At 39.5% G+C, this 24,785-nt stretch overlaps 1 protein-coding gene across 2 annotated transcripts in view; it reads right to left on the bottom strand.

The window, feature by feature from the left end:
* Positions 1-24,785, bottom strand: part of LOC121320602 (mediator of RNA polymerase II transcription subunit 14-like) — a 38,753-nt gene that overhangs the window by 11,717 nt on the left and 2,251 nt on the right. For both annotated transcript variants that reach the window (XM_041259068.1, XM_041259069.1), the window contains exons 2-19: positions 20,698-20,724; positions 20,035-20,140; positions 18,999-19,172; positions 17,290-17,419; positions 16,975-17,103; positions 10,944-11,051; positions 9,472-9,604; positions 8,937-9,087; positions 8,410-8,521; positions 7,349-7,474; positions 7,019-7,097; positions 6,351-6,510; positions 5,589-5,783; positions 4,609-4,743; positions 3,266-3,342; positions 2,031-2,191; positions 1,344-1,490; positions 1,074-1,165 (exon numbers count right to left, since the gene is read on the bottom strand). In XM_041259068.1, the coding sequence (XP_041115002.1) occupies positions 1,074-1,165; positions 1,344-1,490; positions 2,031-2,191; positions 3,266-3,342; positions 4,609-4,743; positions 5,589-5,783; positions 6,351-6,510; positions 7,019-7,097; positions 7,349-7,474; positions 8,410-8,521; positions 8,937-9,087; positions 9,472-9,604; positions 10,944-11,051; positions 16,975-17,103; positions 17,290-17,419; positions 18,999-19,172; positions 20,035-20,140; positions 20,698-20,724 (2,242 nt within the window). The remainder of the gene's footprint in view (positions 1-1,073; positions 1,166-1,343; positions 1,491-2,030; positions 2,192-3,265; positions 3,343-4,608; positions 4,744-5,588; positions 5,784-6,350; positions 6,511-7,018; positions 7,098-7,348; positions 7,475-8,409; positions 8,522-8,936; positions 9,088-9,471; positions 9,605-10,943; positions 11,052-16,974; positions 17,104-17,289; positions 17,420-18,998; positions 19,173-20,034; positions 20,141-20,697; positions 20,725-24,785) is intronic.

Here is a 24,785-nt window from a genome sequence, read left to right as displayed (position 1 = left end):
GTTAGCTAACCGCTTTTCTGCACTCTGCAGGCCTGCCATGCAGCCAACCCAGAGCTACAGCGTCGGAGGACTACAGATCTGGGCAGCTTACAGGCAAGCCCGCAGGTGCCCAGCAAGGGTCTACAGGGGTCACTGGTGCATGGTGAGCCAAGGACACCCTGGCCAACCCAAGCCTCGCTCGGCCAAATTGTGCGCCGCCCCCTGGGAACTCCCGTCCATGGTTGGCAGTGGAATAGCCTGGACTCGAACTGGCGACCTACAGGCTATAGGGTCCACCCTGCACTCCACAAGGAGAGGTACATTATTTAACAGTTGTATCAGCACACATGTATGAATAACACTGTTTTTCAGAACCCCGCTACTTACTCATTAAGTTGTTTCTTATTCGTGTTTTTTCCCCGCTTTCAGATAAAAACTGTGCTAATGACAAATTGGAATTAAGAGTTTTGAGAATCTAGCCCATGTGTAGTTCCTGAGTTACAACATAGTTTGATGATTCAGTTAATTAATCTCGGTGCGAAACTGATTTTTCAGACATTTCTACATGTTGTTACCTCACAAACATATCGGGTAAACAGAGCAACTGATTTACTCAATCAAAAACTTTGAATGAATTCATTCTAACAAGAGTGCACACATTTCATATTGAAGAGATTTCAATTTTCTGACTACTGGCTCATATTATTTAAAACCTTGGGATTATTTTGGCATATACCATCAGGATACATTGTTTGAATGGGAAAGTTAAAGCTTCTCCAAATATGATGGCACCAGTGGTTTACAGACACTTTTTTTTTTTTTTTTTACAAATAAAGGAGGCAAGTTAGTAAGAGCTGAAGACAGACAACTTGAAGACCCTGGGTTCAAATCCCAGTCAACTGGCTGCATGAATAATCCAGTTTTGCTTTTGCTTTGACAAGAACAGGACACTACAACACAAAAAGCACATGTGGCAGGCCTTCAAATGACAACCAAAGCTGTATAAATACCTCAGCACCTAGTTCACTACTCCAGCCAGTGGGATACTTTGTGTCAAAGTAAGGGTTCGATAGCAAGGCCCCATTTGCACTTACTGAGCTTCCTTTGGTGTTTCCATAACACAGGACAAGCTTGCGGTAGTTGTAGAGTCGTATTTCTGAGAAAAGGTTTAGATAGGAGGGCATGTCTGAGAGAAACGAAAAAAAAGAAAGTTACAATTAAGCACGCCGATTTAATTTACCACCAAAGTAAAACTCCTTTTCATACAGCATCTTGCTCACCAACACCAATCCGGTCCCTAATAAAATAGTTTGTACTGCATTTTAAACAATCGCTCTTGTTGGCATCCATTTAGCTTTCCTTACCTGGCAGAGATCGCGCAAACTCCAAGACACACTCGTAGAGCTGGGCGATGCTGTTCCAGTCATTGAGGAACATCTCGACCACCTTGCGGCCACCCACTGGCTCCGAGAGGGGGCTCTCATAGGTCAGGTAAACTTGCCGCGTTGCAGCTGGGGAGAGAAGGAAGTTCATGTAGAACGAAGGTGTTTGGAAGAGATGTGTGGCTTTGTGCCACTTTAAATCCAACCAAGGTTGGTAAAGTTCATTTCATATGGATCTAGTACTTGAGGAACAAAGTAAAACAAGTTCTTTCCGTCTCAGTCCAATAAAAAATGTAATACGAAAGTCTATATTTCAGCATAAACTAGTTAAACAAGCTTTTGTTTTTCAGATACTTCTCATCCTATCCCAGAGCCCCAGAACTTGGTTATAATATTGTTGTATGCCTCCCGGACTGAATCCCTTTATTATTTAAAAAGTGATTTAGTATTTTGCCAGTGTACACTGAAACAGTTCAAGACCCAATTACAATTTACTGGAAATTGAGTATCTACACTTTGTGTGCATTTTCTATTATTTGTGCTAGTGTTATAAATTGAGGGTAGGGGCGACAACTACTTGAAGCAGATCACTTGTAAATGAGACATTTGAGAGGTTTTATCTTCCCAGATAAATAAATGGCTAATGTGAAAGCCCTCAGGACGCCTCACCTTGCTCCTTTGTGGAGGTACTGGTGAGTGGACAGTTGGCGAAGACCAGCTCAGCCAGCCAGGTGCGATTGTTCCTGCCCTGCAGTCGGCAGGTACAATCCAACAGGGAGCGGTTCAGAACCCTCTGCGTTTCCTCACTGATGCCCTTACCGGATGGAATTCTGCCAAAGACACAGGCAACAGTAGAGAGGCAAGATTAACAAAGCTAGTTTACAAAGGTTTGGTGCTGCACACTTATGAATATTGCAGGGAAAAAAAAAACATTGCATGCACTGACTAGTCACATCTTCATGAAATATGCACAGTATATACAGATCTCAATCCACACCATACAGAGAGTAAACAAAGCGGTTTCTATTGCTGGTGTTTTTTTTTAATTTTTTTTTTTTTTTTTTTAAACAATGTTGTTTTTAGGCACATTTAACCTCATCCACCTCAATATAATGAAAAAAAAAAACACAAATTAGCCATATTCTAGCTTAAAATACAGGTTTGATTCAAAGCAGGACTTAATAGAGAATTGTATTCTTTAATAGCAAAATATTTATGACCTTGCTACTTTTAGCAGAGAGGTAGTTTTACCCTTAGCGGTCCATTTATTCAGCGCTTGTCAGGCATATCAGAACCAGTTTATTTTCACACATGCTGTTTATTGTACACACACCGTTTAATTTTTTTTTTTTCAGAATAAAACAAGTTTAAAAGGCACTGCATGGCGAAAGTACATCAGTACTGCATCTCCAGCCAAGCCCCACCCCTTGTTCGTTGTATTTTTCACATACCTGTTTACAGACGTGCATACTGATAAATCCTCTCCTGATCACTCGTTTTACCACCAAACTCCTCAATAACGCAATCCAAGTCATTATTTTATTACTATAACATCTCAAAAAGTTCTGCAAATGTCCCTGACATTCTTTGAGCGCTGGATGCGGAAGCAGCTATCTCCTTTGTTTTTGTCTGTGTTATCTCTGTGGTGCATGGGGCTCTCAGAAACGCCCTTTTTTAATTTCCGGCTTCATTCGGCTCCTATCGGTCTCATTCAGCCATTGTAAGGTTTTCTCTGCTTTTTCTGGAGAAAAAACGACTAGAGACCTGTGCTTTACGTCTTTTTGATGATGTCGGACAGGGAAAATTGTAATGTCAGACTTAGTCCAACATAGGACCGCAAAGGGTTAATCGCCTGTAATCCCACAAGGACATACTGTCAAAACAAGAAAGGTTACAGCACTTACTTCAGAATGCGGATCGCATGGCTACAGCCATCACCTTCCACCTGAACTCCCTGGTGTGGAATGTCCATGTTGGAGAGCTGGAATGAAAAGACAAAGGGAAATTAAGACCACCACATCCCAGTGGCACACAGAGATCTTTGTGAACACTGCTGGGGAAAAACACGCACCTTGGGGCCAATATAAGGAAAACAGCACAGCTTTACATTTGAGGGGCCTGAGAATAAGGGCAACACTAACAGGGACACTATTAGATACAATAACAAAAGATAAACCAAGTATGAACAGAAAGAAAAAGTCAAAACCAAAGCCAATTAACCCTTTCAGTCCTGGCAGGACATCCTGCCTTACCTTCGCGCCATATGTTATCACGTTGGAACCTCACAGGACTCCTTGGCTCAAGTCTGAGGTAGTGTATAAATGTTTTTGTTCTGTTCTCATGTGTGCTCAATAAAGCTGTTCCTTTTTTAATTATATAACTTGATTTTGCCCTCTTGAGCTCGACAAAAATAATTCAGAAAGGGTTAAACAGAATGCCAAAACAATACAAAATACACAATTAAGACCAAGACTCAAACTTGCTTCATAGGAAGCACCTGGATGTATCTGATCTGGTGGTTCAAGTCGACACCACCTGCTTCTGGTCTGTTACTACTAACAATAAACTGTCTTGCTGGAACAGCTGAAATACAAGGGTAAGTCACAACCCTGCATTATAGTACTGGTGGAAACCTTTCTGTATATCTGTTATCACACATAGACGGTGAAGATCAGCAACACATTGAGCGATCCTTACTCATCAGTTGCAGGCTGGGATACTGATGCTCAGACCGGCTATTATGGCGGTTTAAAATTCTTGGCTTCTTCCTCATGACAAAAAGCTACCATCTCTGGAATCGTTATGCTGCAAGTGCACAGTCATGACCACTCAAATGACGCATGAATAGGTTTAGCTCCTTTGCATAAAAGTCCCTCTGTAAACATTTCCATATTTACTATCAGTTACCAGCGATGCTCTGAACATTTCCATTGCGCAGACATGAAGCTAAAATAAAATGAGGAAATAACATGCTCAATTTAGTAATCAACATCAGGCACTGTGTCAAATTACAGCTTTGGAGATGCATATGAACAGCTTGATCACAGGGCGTGCACCCTTAATAGAGAAGAGAACAGAGGTGCATAGCACTGAGCTTACTAAGACTTACTTTATATATACATAAAATAAAAATTAAAAAACTGATTGTACATCAGAAGGCGGCACCCTCCCCAACCCCATAGCAAGTAAAGGGAAATACCGATTTAATTATGAAGCTTCATGGACTTCCTTTTGAATAAGCCCTTACCTCACAGCGCAGTCCTATAAAGGGCATGTTGGTGTCACACATCGCTACAAGATGTGCCAGGACCTTGTTGAATGCGCACATCTCCCCAGCTCGTTTCGGCTTTTTGGGTTCAATTGCACCCTGGTCACCAGACAGCTAGGATTGAAAACAGATTAGAGCAGATTAGAATAGCCCATAAAATTATTCTGAATGCAAAAGACAATAAATAAATGAACACATTTCACATATTTTTGCAAGGTTTCAGTTCCTGTCTCCATTTGCATATCTCCAGTACTGCATCTGTAATACTTTACAATATACCCTCAGCCATTTAAATGGGTGTGGGGATTTTCACTTACAAATACACTGTAGGTTTTATTTTCTACAGGACAGCTGCTATATGTTGTGGTGCAATTATAAAAACAATTACAAACAAGAGTTCAGCCCATCGAGACTCATCTGGTTCTGAATACATGCAGGATTAGAAATGAAAATCCTAACATCATTTAAAATCCATGTGATTGAGGAAGATGCCACCTTACAACAACAACAAAAAAAGAAAGTAGCAGTTCCCTTGTAACAAAAGCTCCATATCAAATATTAAAAAAAAATTCCATTCCATAAAACATAAGGGGAGTTCCAGTGTTCAAGTATTAGTTTCATAAGTGCTACAGAAAAAGTCCAACAGATTCAATTTAACTATGTAAACTCCGGGTGGAATACACATTTTATCCAATACAGAAAGAGAGACAGTTTTGCTGATTTTGACACCTTGTTCGTACTGCACAAACAGAATGGAAGATACAATTCAATTTGAGGGAGGTTATTTTATTATATAGGTGATTAGTATGAGATTACTAACCACAGAGCGGAAGTGACACATTTCACAACACTGTCAATTTAGAGAATGAAAAAAAATGTTGGCAAAATATGACCGAGGGAGCATTATCTTGAGCTTTGTGAGTAATGCCCTTTAATTAAAGAGTCGTGCAACCCTTTACCTTCCTCTTGGCCCCAGTCTTGGTCGCGCACGCTGCTTTGGTGCTCAACACCAGCTCTTCCAGGTTGGGCTTGAACTGCTGCAGCAGCAGAGCACTGGGGGGCCCCTCCTCCCCGTCCAGCAGGCTGACCGACAGAAAGTAGTATTTATACTCCAGCTCAGTGGGGCAGCCGGCCACGTGAAACATCTCCACCACCTTCAAAACAAGAGGGCGCTCACTTAGTGACGCAGACTGACAGACATGAAGCAGATACCGGCAACCAGACAGAACTAACAGGTAGACAAAGACGGACCACCGGTTATACAAGGCATTTTAGTTTGTTTGACCTATATATTGGATTTAAAAGATGGGATCTGTGTACAAGACCAGGAAAGAGAACATCACTTAAAAGAGCAGACCAGTAATCTACACGAATATATACTTAAATGTATATTGTACTGTATTTCTTCAAATTTAAGGCTCTCTTGAATTTAAGACGCAGCTCAAATTTCTCACCATCAATTTAAGGAAAAAAAAAGTGTATTTAAGTGCATCAATTCAAAGGAATACAGTATAGCAATTTTAAATGTACTTAGTTAAGGATACTAGAGAGTTAATGTGCTCTTCATCCATACAGTGGTACTGTTGTGTATTGCTTAATTTAAAAAGGAAACAGTGTCATACAGTTAATCCCCCTCAGAACCAGCGTTTTCATTTGCAAGTTCCCAAAGGGTACTTTCAGTCCCATTCTTAGTCAGTATGGTAGAAAACAAGAACACTTACAATATAATACTGAGGGAGGCGGGTGAGTTTGATGAAGAGCTTGTGTTTGGAGAGGTTCCCTGCTGGGTGTGATGATGCATTGGAGAGGTATAGGGAGTCAGTGCACACTGTGGGGAGGTGCTTCACAGACTGTCTACAGCGCTGCTCCCCCAGCCAGAACCTGCAAATACACACAGACCAGCTCTTAATGCAGGGAAATACTCTCAGCCAACTTTCAGGTATTTATCTAAATAAAGCTAAACAAACCAGCTGACTAGGTTTAATTAATTTCTTTAAACTCATTTGATATGACAGGACTGTCCACGGATAGCTCACTGAGCCCCACAGTTTGCCTCTTCTGATTTTGAGGTGAAGTACGTCACTGCAGGCTGTAAATGAGTTTGCAACACTGCAAAGGCAACTAGGAGTATTTGGTAGAAGTATAATACAAAATAAAACATGTTTTTTTTCCCCTGTTGTTAAAAATACATTTTTGTATGTATAAGAATTTACTGGCTCTTTTAGCAAGAAATAAAACCCCTCTTACTACAGTGCTGTTTTTACAGTGATTAAACATAATATTTTAGCATCGCCATTCCCTGCTACTACCAGACCAAACCAAACTGCAGCACTTGATTATGAATTTGTGAATATTTTATGACCTGGATTAGATAAACTATACAACTTACTTCAGTTGTTGAAGCCAAGAAATAATGCGTTTCATGTCATCGTTGATAGACTTTTCAATGTCATCCAAGGTCGACTGATCTGGGGTGTGGCAAAATGAGGTCACTCATTCAGTCAATTAGAAGTTGCTTTTCAAGTAATAACCTGTTGCTACTGTTTATGAAGTAAAAAAGACCATGGAGCATTGTGGGATTCAAATCTACAAGGAAGCAATAGAGTACTTCTGATGCTAAACATAACATGTGAATGTTAATGGATAACATCACAATTATGACTTCTTTACTCAACAATAAACCTGCTATAAAACCTGTCTCATGATTTCTGCGGCTTACCAATCCCATAGAGCATTGGCTGGAACATTCCAGAATGCAGGTCGACAAATACATGAAGGCACTCAGAACGGCCACAGGGCTCCAGGATTGGAATGACCAGGGTGGGAAGAGCAGTTTCTATGAATGCTGAAACAAAAAAGCAAAGCAGAATTTGGCATCACTTGTTTTCACATATATTTAGCCAGTCAGCTGTATAAAAGACCTTGGGCTCCGTGCTCAATTTCTAGATTGGCTTTCTCGACTATAAAGGGAAAACTAAGATGAAATTTAACAAAGTGTTTTATGCAACTGAGCACAGACTTTTCTAAATATTTCTGCATCGTTCAGGAAAATATAACTAGTATAAAACTGCTTATTTTAGGGATTCGATGGTCTAAAACATAGATGTTTCAGTACGTTTAACGATTAAATGATATGAATATATAGCATATAGAAAAAAATAGCAATGTAACATTCTAATTTGATCATTTTTTTCTAGAGTTATTATACAACGAATGTTCCTAAATATTGACACTTACCTGAAAAAGAGTAAATGCTAAATTGTAGAATATTTTGTTTGTCCACCTATTAGACATTCTATTTTCAAATATAAAAACATAAATGTAAAAATAACAACAGACACGTGTATTGTCCCCTTGTACTGGATAGCGCGATCTTTAGCAGAAATATTTTCGATCTTTGAAGCAGCTTGTGTGTTTTTAATTGAAGACATTTTAAAGAAGCTGTGTAGATCTATGCAGTGTGTTCAATCATTTACCGGAAGCAAACTAAATCAGCTGCCAGGTTCCTAAATGCAGTGTAACAGTGTGTCAAAACCTTTGCTGTATTTATTTAAGTGATAAATATTCCTTCAAAAATGGGAATTTTCACAGCAATGGATACATTTCATGGAAATCATGAAATTCTGTGATAACCATGAAAAAAAGGGCAGCCTTAATTAAAGGTTTCCCCTAAGGAAATAACTCTACTCAGAGACACTAAATACATGGAATAATGATGGAGGTGTTCATACAGCCACTGCACAGCACTACCTTCATCCCATTTTAAAGTGAAAAACTCACAGTTATCGCTACCATTGTAGCTTTTAAGAATGGCTTTGAGTTCCTGTAGCTTCTGATGAGACCGGGCATGTACACTATCAATGAGTAACTTCTCCACTGATAAATGTTCGATCTGTGAGGATAAATAACAGATTGTTTTAACATATAGAATCACATACCATTAATGACTGGCTGAATATCACTTTCAAATACAGTGTTCCACTTGCTATTTCAAAAATGAAACAATAAACTGAACTGGTGAATAGACCTTTATACAGCAACAGTGTAATACACATACTATTTTGCTGTACATTTTAAAAACAGGCAGTGCCCCAGCATGCCACAGATTTGAGACTTGCAGAGTCAACTATGGTGCAAACTGAACACGGCAGGTTCCTATGCTACAGTAACCACTACACTGATCTGTCACAAGAGCTGTTCTGCAGCATTTTGGAAGACTGAACACAAAAAATAAAGAATCCAAATTTGTATTCAGTAGCATTGATGGAATTAAATAAAAGGAGGGATTGTTTTGGAGTTTTCTTTACCTTCATGGCACGTTCCATTAGCTTGGAGTCACAGGCTGGCAGCGGGGGCTCGTGGGATACCTGCAAAGGCTTCGATCCGTCCGCCTCGTCAATCTTAATGTTGACCTTGTGGACTGAGGCCGTGCCGGTTTTCCTGCCCAGGACTTGTTGGCTAAAAAGATAGTTTCAAACTTTACTGTATAAACACAGTACTGGGTTACAGTACAATGATTATCTAGAGTATCTAACCAAATGTCAATGCTATTTTTGCTCTTTTCAGTTGTAAATATCATCTATCACTTTAAACCAGCTTGAGCTATACAAGAATCTTGCCTTGCTTTTTAATACCAATTGTATTTATTACTTCCACTAAGTAACTATATAAGTGAATTCAGACATCTGTTTAGGTTTCCTATATTACTAAGAGTTGCTACCTGCTTGATGGTGTACTAGCCATACACATTTCTAACAGTAGACTTAGATCGCCTGCCGAATAAACGAGCAATGCGTTTTCTTTCCCATGCAAATAGAAAATTATAATCACGTATTAGCTTACTTCCACACAGAGAGGGTGAGGCACTTTGCTGGCAAGTATCGCTCCACCTGGACCAGATCTCCCCAGCGCTCGCGGATCAGCATCTGTGTCTGGGAGTGTAGCACCTCTAGCTGGAGCGACAGGCAAAACGAGTCTGAGGGAGCACTGGTCAAGGAATCATTCACCGAGATAACAGAGCAACGTCCTGCCACACTGCATTCAGCAATGGAGGGGACCGCTCTAATGATGGCTTTACAAGCAAGATGAAATCATTAACAGCTTTACGGACCAGATGAAAATGTAACTGCTTCAATTAATCCTGTGGTTCTCAAACTTTTTCTGGTTAGGACCCATTTTAAAAAAATAAATAAATACATTCGCTAGTAAATGATAGAAAAACCTGAAGTCAAAGTTTACAAACATGAACTTAAAAGAAAATAGATGCACTGTAGTAGTCTGTAAATACTAAAAAGAAACTCAGTGCCAACATTTCCACCACAAGTCTTTCTCAATGTCTGCGTATTCCTGCCACTCCATGCCACTATTTGATCCTGCGCACTCCTGTAGGACAGACTCATCATTATGCTGGGAAAGTAACAGACTGTCCCATCACTCTCCAACCTCTTCCTTAGTCAGTTTTTTTAAATTTTTGTCTATTTTGCCGCTTTTTTATATTTCAGCTAAGGAACGGATATTCTGTTCTTTAAAATGTAGTTTTGCAAATATCGTTCTTTAAAAAAAAAAAAAAAACAAGATATAATTAAAATGTACAAGAAATACAAATAGAAAATAACTAAGACTGGCCAAAAATATATTTGTATCTTTTTTTGTCTGCAAATACCCAAAAAAGAAAGAAAGAAAAAAGGCACATCAACATTGTTACAACGCCTGAATAAAATAAAAAGTCAGATCAACTTGAGAAAAAATGCAAATCAGTTCATTGAAGTTTGTCTCATTGTTCTGCAGCACTGTTTGATATTTAGCACCAGTCAAATAGGGTGTTCTGCTGTGCTGGGAAATTCTAATACTGTACTCATTCTGATAACTATTCAAAACAATGAGCACTGTACAGAGGACACCCATTGAACTGTATATTACAGAAGTGAGGCAAAATGAAAATGAGGTTAGAACTACAGAAAAAAATTAAATACTGCAGGTTAAATGGCTTCATTTTTATCGTAGCAGGGTGCCAATGAGACATTTAAAAATGTACTAGCTGGTATTTTTTAAAAAAATTGCATGCATTTGTTCATATAAAATAGGACTGTATCAAAAAGATAAAATGCAAAGGGAATTAATGTGTGGTGTCTAAGAAAATAACACTTTCTACTGCTCAAAAGAGTGTTTGGGAATGCATTTCCCAGATAAACATATGAAGTGTATTTATGGTAGTGCATGCCATCTCCACTGAGGTACTCTGATAAAACAGTTAATGAATATTACACTGATAACACACAGTGAGGGCGTGATAAGGCAGTTGCAGAAAAGGATACGCAGACAGTTATACATGTCCTGCAGGGGTTTCTCGTCAGCAAACAGTCGGGACTGGACTAGCTCATGGATGAAATTGATCTGCATGCTGTGGACCAAAGCACGGCCATCTGGAAGGGATAAATGGATACATATATCAGCAAAATATCAAAAAGTAAAAAAAAGGCTAAATATGGATGTTCCTACAAAGCAGGTTATATACAGGGGTGATTCATAATTCCTGTAACACTGTCGGAGCTGAGAGAGAGACAGTTGTTCAAAGAGGCTGGATGCCTAAAACTCCTCAGTACTCACAGCAGGACATGTGGTAAGAATGTAGAAACCTACACATACAGAGTGCACTGAGCTCATTTTGCTATATGGCAAAAACAGGAGTAACAGTGCTGACAGAATTACAAGATCAACGGTAACCAGATTCCTTCTGACAGGAAGCTTAGCAGATCACAAGGGAAGCATGCCACTGTGCCAGCACTGAAGAAGATGTAACTATTGCTATGGGAACCGTAGTCGTGAGCCCGATGGCTCCGGTGGCTGGTACTAGCTAGGCAGAGTATTCTTCATTGCATTAAGTTTCACCCGTACAAATGTATCTCCATGCATTATCAGTAGCAGATACCGCATGCTAAAAGCGTTTCTGTGAATGGGTGATAAAACAAGGCCAATGTGGCAGATGAAGAGGAGTATGGCCCGCCAGTACAGGGTTCACAAGAACGTCATGTGTCTACGGAACATACACAGTCTGATCCCGGTGTCATGGTGTGCTATGGCATCCACAACACAGTTATTGTGCCATATTTGGGTTGATGTTCCAGTTAATGCAGCGTCCTACATGTCTGTGCTGCTCAACATCTTTTCCCTGTGCCTTGGTGACCACTTGCTGACATCTGGCATGTGATGTTCCAGTGTGACAGTGCTCTTCCTGAGTTTGAGGACCTAGTTCATGTCTAATGCTAAATGTTAATTTGAGTAAGCCTGATAAAAAGAAATACCTTCCATTTAATTATTTCTTTTTTTATGTATTTAATCCTGTGAAGCTATTCGCTATGTAGAATTGTCTTGTTTCGTATTCTTCGGGAGGGGAACAAGTACTGGGCGTTCCCTTCCTTAAATACTGCAGTTATTTCCCTGTTTTTGTGGTGTGTTAATATATTAACTTTCATACACTGGTGATGGGGTCTTCCGCATTTAACCAGGGATCAAGAACATGAATCCACCTGATAATAAAAACAACAACAACAATAAATCTGACAGATTTTGTTTGTTTTGCATGCATGTTTAAATAATGTCTATCGATTTGACAACAGTTTGTCAGTTTTCTGTACAGTACATAAGAACATAAGAAAGGTTACATATGAGAGGTCATTCGGCCTATCTTGCTCATTTGGTTGTTAGTAGCTTATTGATCCCAGAATCTCATCAAGCAGCTTCTTGAAGGATCCCAGGGTGTCAGCTTCAACAACTTTACTGGGGAGCTGGTTCCAGACTCTCACAATTCTGTGTGTAAAAAAGTGCCTCCTGTTTTCTGTTTTGAATGCCCCTCTATCTAATCTCCATTTGTGACCCCTGGTACCTGTTTCTTTTTTCAGGTCAAAAAAGTCCCTTGGGTCATTTTATAATTTTGAATGCTTCTTTGTTCAAGACTGAATAGATTAAATTATTTTAGCCTGTCTGCATATGACAGGCCTTTTAAAACATGAATAATTCTGGTCTCTTCTTTGGACTCTTTCTAGAGCAGCAATATCCATTTTATAGCAAGGTGACCAGAACTGAACACAATATTCTAGATGAGGTCTTACTAACACATTGTAAAGTTTTAACATTACTTCCCTTGATTTAAATTCAAGACTTTTCACTATAAATCCGGGCATTTTGTTGGCCTTTTTTTTTTTATATAGCTTCTCCACATTGTCTAGATGAAGACATTGCTGAGTCAACATGAACGCCTCGATCTTTTTCATGATTCCTTCTTCTATTTCACTGTCTCCCATATGGTATTTATAATGGACAACGTATAATTTTGTCAACGTGCAGTACCTTTTTTGCAATACACTTTTGTATATTAAATGTAATTTGCCATGTGTCTGCCCAGTTCTGAATGCTGCCTAGATCATTTTGAATGACCTTTGCTGCTGCAATGGTGTTTACAGCTCCTCCTATTTTTGTGTCGTCTGCAAATATAACAAGTTTGCTTAATACATCGGAATCCAAGTCAATGTAGATTAGGAAAAGCAGAGGACCTAATAATGATTCCTGTGGTACACCACTGGTTACCTCGCTCCATTCTGAGGTATCTCCTCTAATCAGTACTTTGTTTTCTACATGTTAACCACTCCCTAATCCATGTGCATGCATTTCCTTGAAACCCAACTGTGTTCAGTCTGAGAATTACTCTTATGCGGGACTTTGTCAAAAGCTTTCTGGCAATCTAAATAAACCGTGTCATATGCTTTGCAATTATTCATTGTGGATGTTGCATCTCAAAAAAATCAAGCAGGTTAGTTAGGCACGATCTCCCTTTTCTAAAACCATGCTGACTGTCTCCCAGGATACTGTTACCATATAGGTAATTTTTCATTTTGGATCTTACAGTTTCCATAAGTTTACATATAACAGAAGTCAGGCTTATTGGTCTGCGGTTACCTGGATCGGTTTTGACTCTTAGTTCACAACACATTTCACCCGCGGTGTTGATACAGCGAGTTAAAAGTAATGACTTGCAGTAGATGGCAGAAAGGCTGTAAGACTCACTAACTGGCCTTTTGCAGAAGTGGAAAAATTCTGGTAACTTGTTGCAAGACATAGAGCAATCTGTTTGTGCCATATGAACATGTGCAAAGGGAAATTATCAAAGGCAGCCTTGGAAATACTTGAGCTCACTGCACTTCCTTCATGCACATGGTAATTATCATTCCACAGCTGCTTTGGTGCTGAACTGACCACACTAAAAGCAGGATAAATATAGTACAGTGTAATAGCAGGTCTGAGCACAACATAACTCAAGTGTTTCGAATGTAACCAAATCCCAAAGACTACACCACTGTTTGCCATATTTAATATTTTGTTTTCATGGTCTCTGATCAACTAATAATCTACTTAACATCTTAAAGGCAAGTAGAAAAATCTGAATTTTGTATTCAAAATCTTTTCCATATACACTTAAGTAGTGTACACATGTAGTCTCGTACATGTTAATGTTGATGTGATTTCTATAAAAGTACAGTAACAGCACTTTATTCAAAGGCCTTCATGGCGGGTTCTATACGTGTTACAAACATTACAAATATGTTTAAGTTTGAACACGTTTATTCTTAAAACAGAATCCAGTGCTCTTAACCATGACTAGATTGTTGGGATTATTGCATTTTTATTAGGTTACGTTTAGATCAGCCTGGTTTAACTTGTAGATTCATAAAAAGTACTGGAACATTTGGGAGGCAAAATAGTTTTTTTTTGTAAGGTTTTGAGACTCCTACAATCCCTAAAACATCCAGTAACACAAAGTTGTGATGCTCGATGCTGCCCTGATGAAAGCCAAAGAGTTTATATTGGATACCATTGTAGAGTTGGGTCGCTATTTTTTGGAAAGTCAAAAATATGTCTCAGTTCAATAACCGAGTAGTTTTAAAAGTACAGTTTTGTGGGCGCGTTTGTGTTAACGTGATATGCCCACAATAAGCAATGGATGGTATAAGCACAGAGCACCTCCCACACACTAACCTGACATTCAAACTGTCCCCCCTCACCAGTACAGTAACCAAAACAAACAAGCGTGTATGCGGTCCGTTTCAGGCAGAGCGTCGTGGTCACCAAGGTGACACAGCTGAGAGAATTCTTCCTCTGACATCCCACCTGGTGTTGTCAGAGTGTCAATTTCTGTCGTATTTTCACCAGCTCTCCTCCTCAACTATAGCAATCGCAGCTTTCTTGAAGCAACGGTGGACTGTTTGCTGACTGACAGAGCCCCAAGCATGCTACAGCAGGCGCACAGCATCTAACAAGTTTTTTTTTTTTTTTCTGCACTGAAAAAAAACTCAGTTATGCATTACAGTCCAGTTCTTCAAGAACATTCTCCATCCTTGACCATTCAAACTGCAAACCAGTCACTGCATACAGGGATTAAATAACCAAGGTACAGTATACAGGTAATCGCTCAGTAACGAGGTGCAAGCAGCCAATTGATCAGTCTGTCAGCTAGTTTACTACAGTATAAACAATTGGTGGTATTTAAATCTATGGGAATGACAAACGCTATATGCATGATATAAACGACTGCCCACGATAACCCAGGATGGTGTAAGTGGTGGATACTGTGCAAGATTACTGAAAACATTGCACATCACACCATAAATACTTTAACCTCCTATAGATAGCATAATTAAGTTGTTTTAGTCTAATAAAAATCACTAGTGCAGTTAACCACTTCAGCTCCAGGGCGTACGCATGTACGTCAAATGAAAGAGCACTTGCAGTACCATGCCGTGCCTGTGCACGTCAAAGTTTGCCGTCTATTCTAGTTTTGTTTTTTTTCCCCAAATCTTATCTCTTTGTATACATGCCTGACAAGAGTCAAGTGGTGTGGGTGACAAAGTGAACGTCCAAACAGTTGTACAATTACCAAAATAGTCAGTTTCTAATTAATAATAATCACTGTATTGTGTTACTATTTTGTGAAACCTTTTTGTTTGGGATTGAAAACCAGCCGTTTTACCCCATTTCATCAGCTGTTTGGATCTCGTTTCACAAAATAATAACGGTACAGTAATCCACAAGCGCACAGGAAATTGCTCTGTTTGTAGTACAGTGGTGCTGGTGTTGTGCTGTGCTCTGCAGTGCTTGTCGTCCTGGTTCTGTGACTGCAGCTTCCGCTAGTCCTCAGCTACATGGACAAACAAACAAAGGCACAGCGCTCCGGCTGCTTCCTCTTTGTACTGAGATTTGCAGCTCAGATTCCGTCTCTCTGTCATTATGCCTTAAGGCAGTGTTAGTAATGTGATATGTGTTTTGAAGTCGGGAAAGAGAGATCAAAATCATCAGGTGACTTTATTGTCCAATTGTGTTACGTGCAAAATTCTCTATCTCTCTGTGGAGTCATTGAGAAGAGTTGGAGACACTGCAGGAAACAGTCAACTATCTAAAGTATATGCCTAGTGTTTCATTTGATTTAAAAAAAAATATATATTTTTTTGTATTCCTTTTATGTAATTTTGTACATACTTTACATAAATTTGAATATTTATGTTATGTGTATAAAGTGTTTATTTTTACTGTGTACACATTTTGCTAACTATATATACACACAGTCTAACTTCACTATAACAAGCCCTTCTTATAACGAACCCGCTTTTTTAGCGATCTGAGCAGCAAGAACCGTTTTTTCAATGGAAATTAGCCCTAAGAACGAACATTTTTACAAAATCTACCCGGATAAAACGATCTCGGTAGTGACTGACACTGAACTTTCTCCAGTGTGAGTGTGTTATTCTCTCAGTGAAAACAAAGACCTTGGTAGGCTAATTCGAAGATAAGGCTGATCCATAGATAACCTACTGCAGTGCGAATCATGTGTGACGTATGCAACCGTTGCCATCTTCACACAAACTGCAACCATGGCAACAGGCGAGAGGAGGTAACAAGACTGAAACAGCGTGCTTTGAGAAAAGCACAAAAAATATGAAGCAATCTACGCTGGATATGCTTTTCACGAGAAAGGGCCCATAATTACTGTATTCAGCTTGTAAGTGTACTTTTCATTGTTTTCATTTCTTTACTGTTTTCTTTTAAATATACAGTCTAAATGTTGATCAATGTGAAGTTGTCTTGGAAGAACTACTGTACACTGTATAAAGATGTTCAATTCAGTTTGGGTGTTTCTTCGTTATTCTGGTACAGCAAATTGTCAAACCCTATTATAGTGAACAACCTGCTATAACGAACATTTCTGAAGGTCCCAGGCAGGGTTCATTATAATGAAGTTCTCTATTATTTTACAAACTTTCTATGAACACCAAAACAAAAACAAAATTAAATGTATACCTCCCGTCTCATTGTCTTCCACCAGGACTTCCAGTTTGAGTAGACGCCAAGGGATATCTGGATCATCCCCCATCACCGTGAGCGTGGCTTCAAACTCCCCCTCCACCCGGAACTTCACACGGCCATTCGCTTCAGAACAGAAAGAGAAACGAGTAGGTGATCTAAACCAAGTGAATTAACAGAGTCAGAAAAAGGTGTAATCCCTTAGTTTTGGGAGGCAACTCGCGTTTGCAGTGAAAACCCACCCAGCATTAAGCCAACCCTTCTCGTCTCCCCAGGTCCACGCTGAAATGCAGGTTAAGAGTTCGTTCTTACCAACTGTGAGGTTGGCCAGCTGTGGCGGGAGATCTGTGGTGACGAGCCGGTGTCGGAGGATCTGATTGAGCTGGTGAAGGGTGGATTGCTTCTCTACCTTGGTGATTGGGTCAGGAGGGATGATTTTATCCTGTTGGCACAGAACACAAGAGACAGTTTAGCTGTATCTCCAGACCTTGTTATACTGATCTCTCTCTCTAATGCACAAATACATGTAAGAAACTGATGCATTAAAAGCTCAGAGTTTCAAAGGTTTATAGTACTGTGCAAAGTCTCCTATATTCATCTAGCAAATCACTAGAAGAAGCTCGAATAGCACTGTCTCAGTAGTAAGAAGATGAAATTAAATATAAAAAAATCTCGTCTGGCCATACATTTGTAAAAACCCTTAATCTCGTTACTTAGACCACTTTGTAAACTGAAACTCTTGCGTTACCTGTTTTTAAAAACATAATGTAACGGAGGAAAACTAAACAAATTGGGTCATGAAAAATCAAAAAGATAATAAAAATGTATTTTTATTTTGAAGTCTATTCCCGCTGAGCCACAGCTAGACTTAACAGAATTTTAGAGTAGCAGGGAATGCTCCTGCATGGAGTTTATTTGTAGGGGTTCTCTATGGTCATTCGCCAGTACAGTAAAACACTACAAAATATAGCTGTGTTTTATGTCAGCAGGATATAGGTTGATCAAATCAACCCCTTAGTTTTGAATAACATGAGAAAAAACAAAACACAAACCAGTCTGAAAATTGGCAGAGATTATAATTAGATTCTGCTCACATGAACTTGAACAAATAAATTCCCTATTGGTAACATTGTAGCTGGGGGTGTCTGCTGACAATCCTCCCGTCATTTCATCCAATACACCACATGAACTTCCTAGTGCACTGCAACGTTTATATGAGAGTTACTGAATTGTATTTTAATTTAAAACGGCAGCATGCAGAAAGTGCATTACTGTATTAAGCATCAAACAATTATTCTGCACGTCAAACTAACAGAACTATAAAGGATTCATAAATAAGTTTAAGTAATTTACTGTATAAGAAAACCTGCCACAATGACAAGTTAGGATTCTGAGAGTTTTGCCTTCTCTGTAGGGCTTCAATAGCGCTACGCAGTGACTGAACTGCTGCAAGACAAAGAAAGAAACCATCTCTGTCGAATCTCAAAGCTGCACTGTCTCTTGTAATTAAAGGGGAATTCCACTTTTGTGTCAGCCAGCTAACTCAGCGGAGACAACTCTGACAAAAGGGTCTGTTATGTCGAATCATAGTGTATGGAAACCTGAAATGAATGCCTGGTTCTATAGACACCAATTAGCACTAATATTGGCTTACATAATGTTACTTTAGTTAAAGTACTTCAAGATGTGAGGCAAATAGAGTCTGGCTAACTAAATCAATAGGGTGTAACGATAAACAAAGCATTACACAATAAGGATTATGATATGCAGGTCGTGATACAATACTGTATGTATCAAGATACTTATGTTCCGATTTGTATCGTCAACTGATTATTATTTTTTTGTTGTGCTTAACTACTCTCCCATTACCGTACTCAGTATCATGATGCATCAATGCCTAATAAAAGTTTTGCGCTTTCTAAAAGAACCAGTGTATAGTGATTTTGAACTGCAGGGGTTGCACTGGTGTCAAACCAGTTATAAAGGGGTTAAGAAGGATGGCATGTAAAGTAGCAGCTCACCCTGATGCAGGTGGGCAGGCGTGGATAGGATCCTGTGGTCAGCACATCGATAGCGAAGGGGATGGCAAAACTGGGCAGACGAGCGTGAACCAGGGCGTCCCTCGCCAGCGATGCCAGTCGGTCTGCAGTGTCCACAAAGAGAAAGGCCTGCTGGTCGAGAAAACTTGAGATCATCTGTGCAAAGGGCAAGAGAGAGAGAGGGTTTAGAGTGTGGTTCTCATCTATAGAAAGCCTGAATCGGATGGAAATGACCTCACGTTAAAATTGGCTGTAATGTTGAACTGTTATTTAACTATATATTACTAATGAATAGTTCGGCACTGGAAATGCAGTGGAACAATGAATGGATCAATTAATGTTTCCTGTTGTTCATGAAGGACCCATACTTAAATCTTCAACAAGCCCCATTATTTGTATAAATGTTGCCTTTTAACGGGAAACTGTGCTAGGCAGGTCAGACAAAGCAGCAGACTTGGTGTATTTATAAACACAATTCAATTGATCTAAACAGTGGCAGATCTAAATACTGCCAATGTTTAAATTATATACAGAGAGCTATTTGTGTACCAAGCGGGAAAAGCAACATCTCTATGGAGAGAAGCATTTAAAAATGCCTTAATTATACTATCAGAGGTGATATTTAAAAACATTACCTTTCAACTGAACAGTCATTTTTTATTAAATAAAAAGGCGACTTTGGATTATCTGTTTTTCCTTAAATGGTGTTGCATTCCCTAATCGTAGTAATATAATCTGATACAGTAGTTGTGCAATCTTTCCTAACCAACCCCTATTTAACAAACCGATTCTATGGACCCCAACCATGTAAGCGAGCATCTTAACGACCATGCATAGATCTCACCAAACGTGACTAGAATCCGTTACAGCAGCGCCTCACGCAACACTGCCCATCACGTAAACCAATCATATTGACATGGAAGACATCTGCAGCATTAAATATCTGACTGCAATAAAAATGAAGGGATTAAAATCCAGCTCAAGGAGATGACTGCACTGCATAAACAAGCAGACGTACCGCACACTTCTCCACCTTCCCAGCGTTGCTTGCCCACTTAACCAGCGCCAACAGGCGGACAAACAGCTGACGGGTCCGGCTGGCAAACTGCACAATCTCGATTTTTCTGTCAAAATGGAAATAAAAAGGGAAGTTATTAGCAGCAATAACCTGCTTTACCCATCTTAGAATGGTGTATTCATATAGCAGTGTTTCGATAAGCCACGCTGGTCCAAGAACAAGAAGCACAACACTCTGGTGTTACCTTTTAATAGGAGCTGAATATGTACATTTAAGTTTCAAGCTTTGTACTACAAGTTAGTATAATAAAGAAAAAGGTTTCTCGTGGCTTTTCTTAAAACCAGTGCAACTGAAAGCAAACATAGCAAACAGAAAGCAAACAGTGCTCTTGAAATAACTGCAAATGAAAAGCTAGGCCTAAAGAAATCTAACCTTCCATGATTACAAATCTATTTTATTTCAAACTGCAATTGCTACTTCTTTCTATTTTAAGGCACAGAAGCATTCTCTGTTTCAAACATACATAAGAAATATGAAGGGACTTAATACTGGAGAACTTGCAATAACTCATTTTTGAACTGCTATAGGTCTAAATTCAAACATACCTAAAGCTGAATTAAAAATGCTAGACTACTGTAAGAAACAAAAGTTAAAATAACTTACCTTTCCATATCAGTCTTCCTGGGAAGGCTGAAAAAACAAGAAAAAATGCTTTAAAATCTGAAATGCGTGTTTGTCAGGAAATCCAAGTGGTCTTTTTGCAATATACTCTTATGAAGGTCAACTGAATCATCTGCATTTAGGAACTAAAACAGAAACTACATTAAATAAACCTTAGGTAACAGGTTTATATAGTTTCTGTTAAATTGAGCTGCTCAGGACAAACCCCCAAAACAGGAATGAAAATAACCACATCTAGGTCAATGTTCAAAAAATAAATAAACCCTGTTAACGGAACACAACTTCAGACTTCCAACGTGCATTACAGTGACGAAAGCACCAATTCTCAAAGGACGACATTGTACAAACGCACTGTCAAAATGCCAAACTATTTAGGAAATAGGGACACCACTGCAGTTACCACAGTACCTCCACTAGCTCACAAATAACTGATCTTGCCCAATTCATTCATTCATTCCTCCTGACAATGAAAAAAAAGAAAAGAAAAGCTCAAAGAACAGGACATAATTAACACTCTGCATTGGCAGCCATGCCTCACAACAAATACCAGGTCAGAGCAGCCTGGGCCTTCAGATCGAAGCAACGAAACTCACCACTTTCATGTTCCAGCACATTTCTCAATAGCACACAGTTGTCAGAAAACTGTAAACCAACACAACTGATCAGAGACTCATTGCACCTGAGGACACTGAGGTACAATGGTTGTGCAGCTCAGAAAAACAGCAACGTTTCGAAGTGCAGCTTCAGTTCTGACGTGACAGCTGAGTAATCTGAGCAGCTCCAGACCTCATTAAGCGAAGCCTTTTGGAACGTTCCTCTAGGAAGGGGAAAAGGTCATTCTCCAACAGGCTGACTGATGCAGTAGACAGCAAACATTATGTGGAGGAAAAAGTTTGATACTTCTTTATTTTCTATTTTGTTTCCCGAATTATAATTTACAGATGATGCCACTGCATCCCTCTGCAGCCAGCAGGAGCAGGTCTATTTGGCAGACAGAGCAACGAACTTGATCCGACCGCACTAGCATTATTCAAAGATATTTATTGGCGTCTGCAACAAGCTTTGGCAACTTGAACTGGCCCCGATAAGCGATTTGACTGGCTAAGGGTTCAGATCTGAGCGCTGGTGTAGAGGAGAGCGTGACACCACGGCAAGTTTCTGCAGCGATCTGACAATCCCCTCAATTCACACGCGTGCGCAGGGCCCTGCCTGACAGCATCGGAGATGGTGCAGGTCCCCTACCTTTCACCTGGTCAGCATCAACATGCAACACAGCTATATATTTTAGATTATTGTGCTCTCATATATCCATACATATATTAGACATTAATATTTTGAAAAGGTTTTTAGTGGCGTTTGCATCTTCTCACCAATCACACGCAGTGTGTTCTAAATCCTCTTCACTGAGCGGTGGCATACCTCAGGGAGTTAATCACTATCTGTATCAACTTCAAAACTGAAACTACAGTTAACAGTGAACTGATTTCCAATATTAATTTAGAATCGATTTAAAAAAAATAAAAAATACTCGTTGAAATATACAAAACCATCTGCAATAACTTTCTATTGCCGATAATATACCATTACAACATGACCCAGTTCCTCTGAAAACTGCTGCAGAGGGTCAATTCAAGTGGTTGCAGCTAACAAAATAATTTTATAAGTCATGTTGTAAAATTCTATTCACTGCATAAGTCTCAAATGTGCAGTTTGGAAAGAAATGCATTTAACACCAACTGTGTTTTCATTTTAAAACATCACATCTTTTACTACATGATTCCAAAGCAAGTTCTGTTTGCCTGTTTTGCCTTCCAAGAAATCTGTTATTGCTTCACTTCCTAGGTCATTCACCCCAGCAGTGTCTTCATGGTCAAATCATCGTACTGGCTGCAAAGCATGCAAGTCACTGAGGTAAAGCAGTTGGTTTGTTACTGACAAAAAAGGCGGCCCTGAAAGGGTGGGGACAATTTCATTCTCCAGGTAAAATGACAGAGTGCAAGACTTTCAGAAAGCAAGGCCTGCAACAGAGATTTATTTAAACTAGCGTAGTACCAGATATCATTTTTTGTAAATGAAAATGTTTGCTAAAACTGCACATTTGACACCTGTGAATGGGTGTGCACGCATGGTGTGAAAAATTAATGGAATATTGTTAGCTACAACAACTTTAAATACATGTATGTTTAACAAAGCTTTGTGCTAGAGCTCAGCTTGTTCTTGAATTAGTTTCCACCAAACAAGCTAGTGAAATCTACATTGCATTGTAATTTCCAAAATATAAAACCCTGCAAGGTTTGTAAAATAATGAGGACAGGCGTTATATATCAGAATGTGTGAATTCAAATTATTGCCTGTAACTGCATACCATTTCTATTCTGTTTAGTAACATCCAGACTAACCCAATAATTGGTTGTTAAATAATTCTAAGACACAAAAACAGATATTGGTAATCAGAAAAGAACTGTATTAAGCCATGCTTACTGCAATAATTATGAGCTATTCCAAGTGGCTGGACAGATCTATAGGCGACATGCAGCAGTGCTACCAAAAAAAAAAAAAACTATAGTATGCAATACTATGCGTTATACTTTTAAGATGCAACACAGACATCAGCTATTAAAAAACTCTTTGGGGGCTCCCGAGTGGCGCATCCGATAAAGGCGCTTCGCGTGGAGTCCAGGATGCGTCCTACAGTGGCTTGAGAAAGTACTGACCCCCCTTGGCATTTTTCCTATTTTGTTGCCTTACAACCTGGAATTAAAATGGATTTTTTGGGGGTTTGTATCATTTGATTTACACAACATGCCTACCACTTTGAAGATGCAAAATATTTTTTATTGTGAAACAACCAAGAAATAAAGCAAAAAAAAAAAACAGAAAACTTGAGCATGCATAAGTATTCACCCCCCCAAAGTCAATACTTTGTAGAGCCACCTTTTGCAGCAATTACAGCTGCAAGTCTCTTGGGGTATGTATGTATAAGCTTGGCACATCTAGCCACTGGGATTTTTGCCCATTCTTCAAGGCAAAACTGCTCCAGCTCCTTCAAGTTGGATGGGTTCCACTGGTGTACAGCAATCTTTAAGTCATACCACAGATTCTCAATTGGATTGAGGTCTGGGCTTTGACTAGGCCATTCCAAGACATTTAAATGTTTCCCCTTAAACCACTCAAGTGTTGCTTTAGCAGTATGCTTAGGGTCATTGTCCTGCTGGAAGGTGAACCTCTGTCCCAGTCTCAAATCTCTGGAAGACTGAAACAGGTTTCCCTCAAGAATTTCCCTGTATTTAGCGCCATCCATCATTCCTTCAATTCTGACCAGTTTCCCAGTCCCTGCCGATGAAAAACATCCCCACAGCATGATGCTGCCACCATCATGCTTCACTGGTGATGGTGTTCTCGGGGTGATGAGAGGTGTTGGGTTTGTGCCAGATATAGCGTTTTCCTTGATGGCCAAAAAGCTCAATTTTAGTCTCATCTGACCAGAGTACCTTCTTCCATATGTTTGGGGAGTCTCCCACATGCCTTTTGGCAAACACCAAATGTGTTTGCTTATTTTTTTCTTTAAGCAATGGCTTTTTTCTGGCCACTCTTCCGTAAAGCCCAGCTCTGTGGAGTGTACGGCTTAAAGTGGTCCTATGGACAGATACTCCAATCTCCGCTGTGGAGCTTTGCAGCTCCTTCAGGGTTATCTTTGGTCTCTTCGTTGCCTCTCTGATTAATGCCCTCCTTGCCTGGTCCGTGAGTTTTGGTGAGCGGCCCTCTCTTGCCAGGTTTGTTGTGGTGCCATATTCTTTAATGATGCTCATTAGGATTTTCAAAGTTTATGATTTTTTTTTATAACCCAACCCTGATCTGTACTTCTCCGCATCTTTGTCCCTGACCTGTTTGGAGAGCTCCTTGGTCTTCATGGTGCCGCTTGCTTGGTGGTGTTGCAGACTCTGGGGCCTTTCAGAACAGGTGTATATATACTGAGATCATGTGACAGATCATGTGACACTTAGTTAAATAAAGTCAACCTGTGTGCAATCTAATTATGTGACTTCTGAAGGTAATTGGTTGCACCAGAT

The sequence above is a fragment of the Polyodon spathula genome, chromosome 9 (genome assembly GCF_017654505.1).
Source record: "Polyodon spathula isolate WHYD16114869_AA chromosome 9, ASM1765450v1, whole genome shotgun sequence".
In the NCBI taxonomy this organism is placed as follows: domain Eukaryota; kingdom Metazoa; phylum Chordata; class Actinopteri; order Acipenseriformes; family Polyodontidae; genus Polyodon; species Polyodon spathula.
Note: the sequence above shows the minus strand (reverse complement) of the source record. Positions and strands in the feature narration are given on the sequence as shown.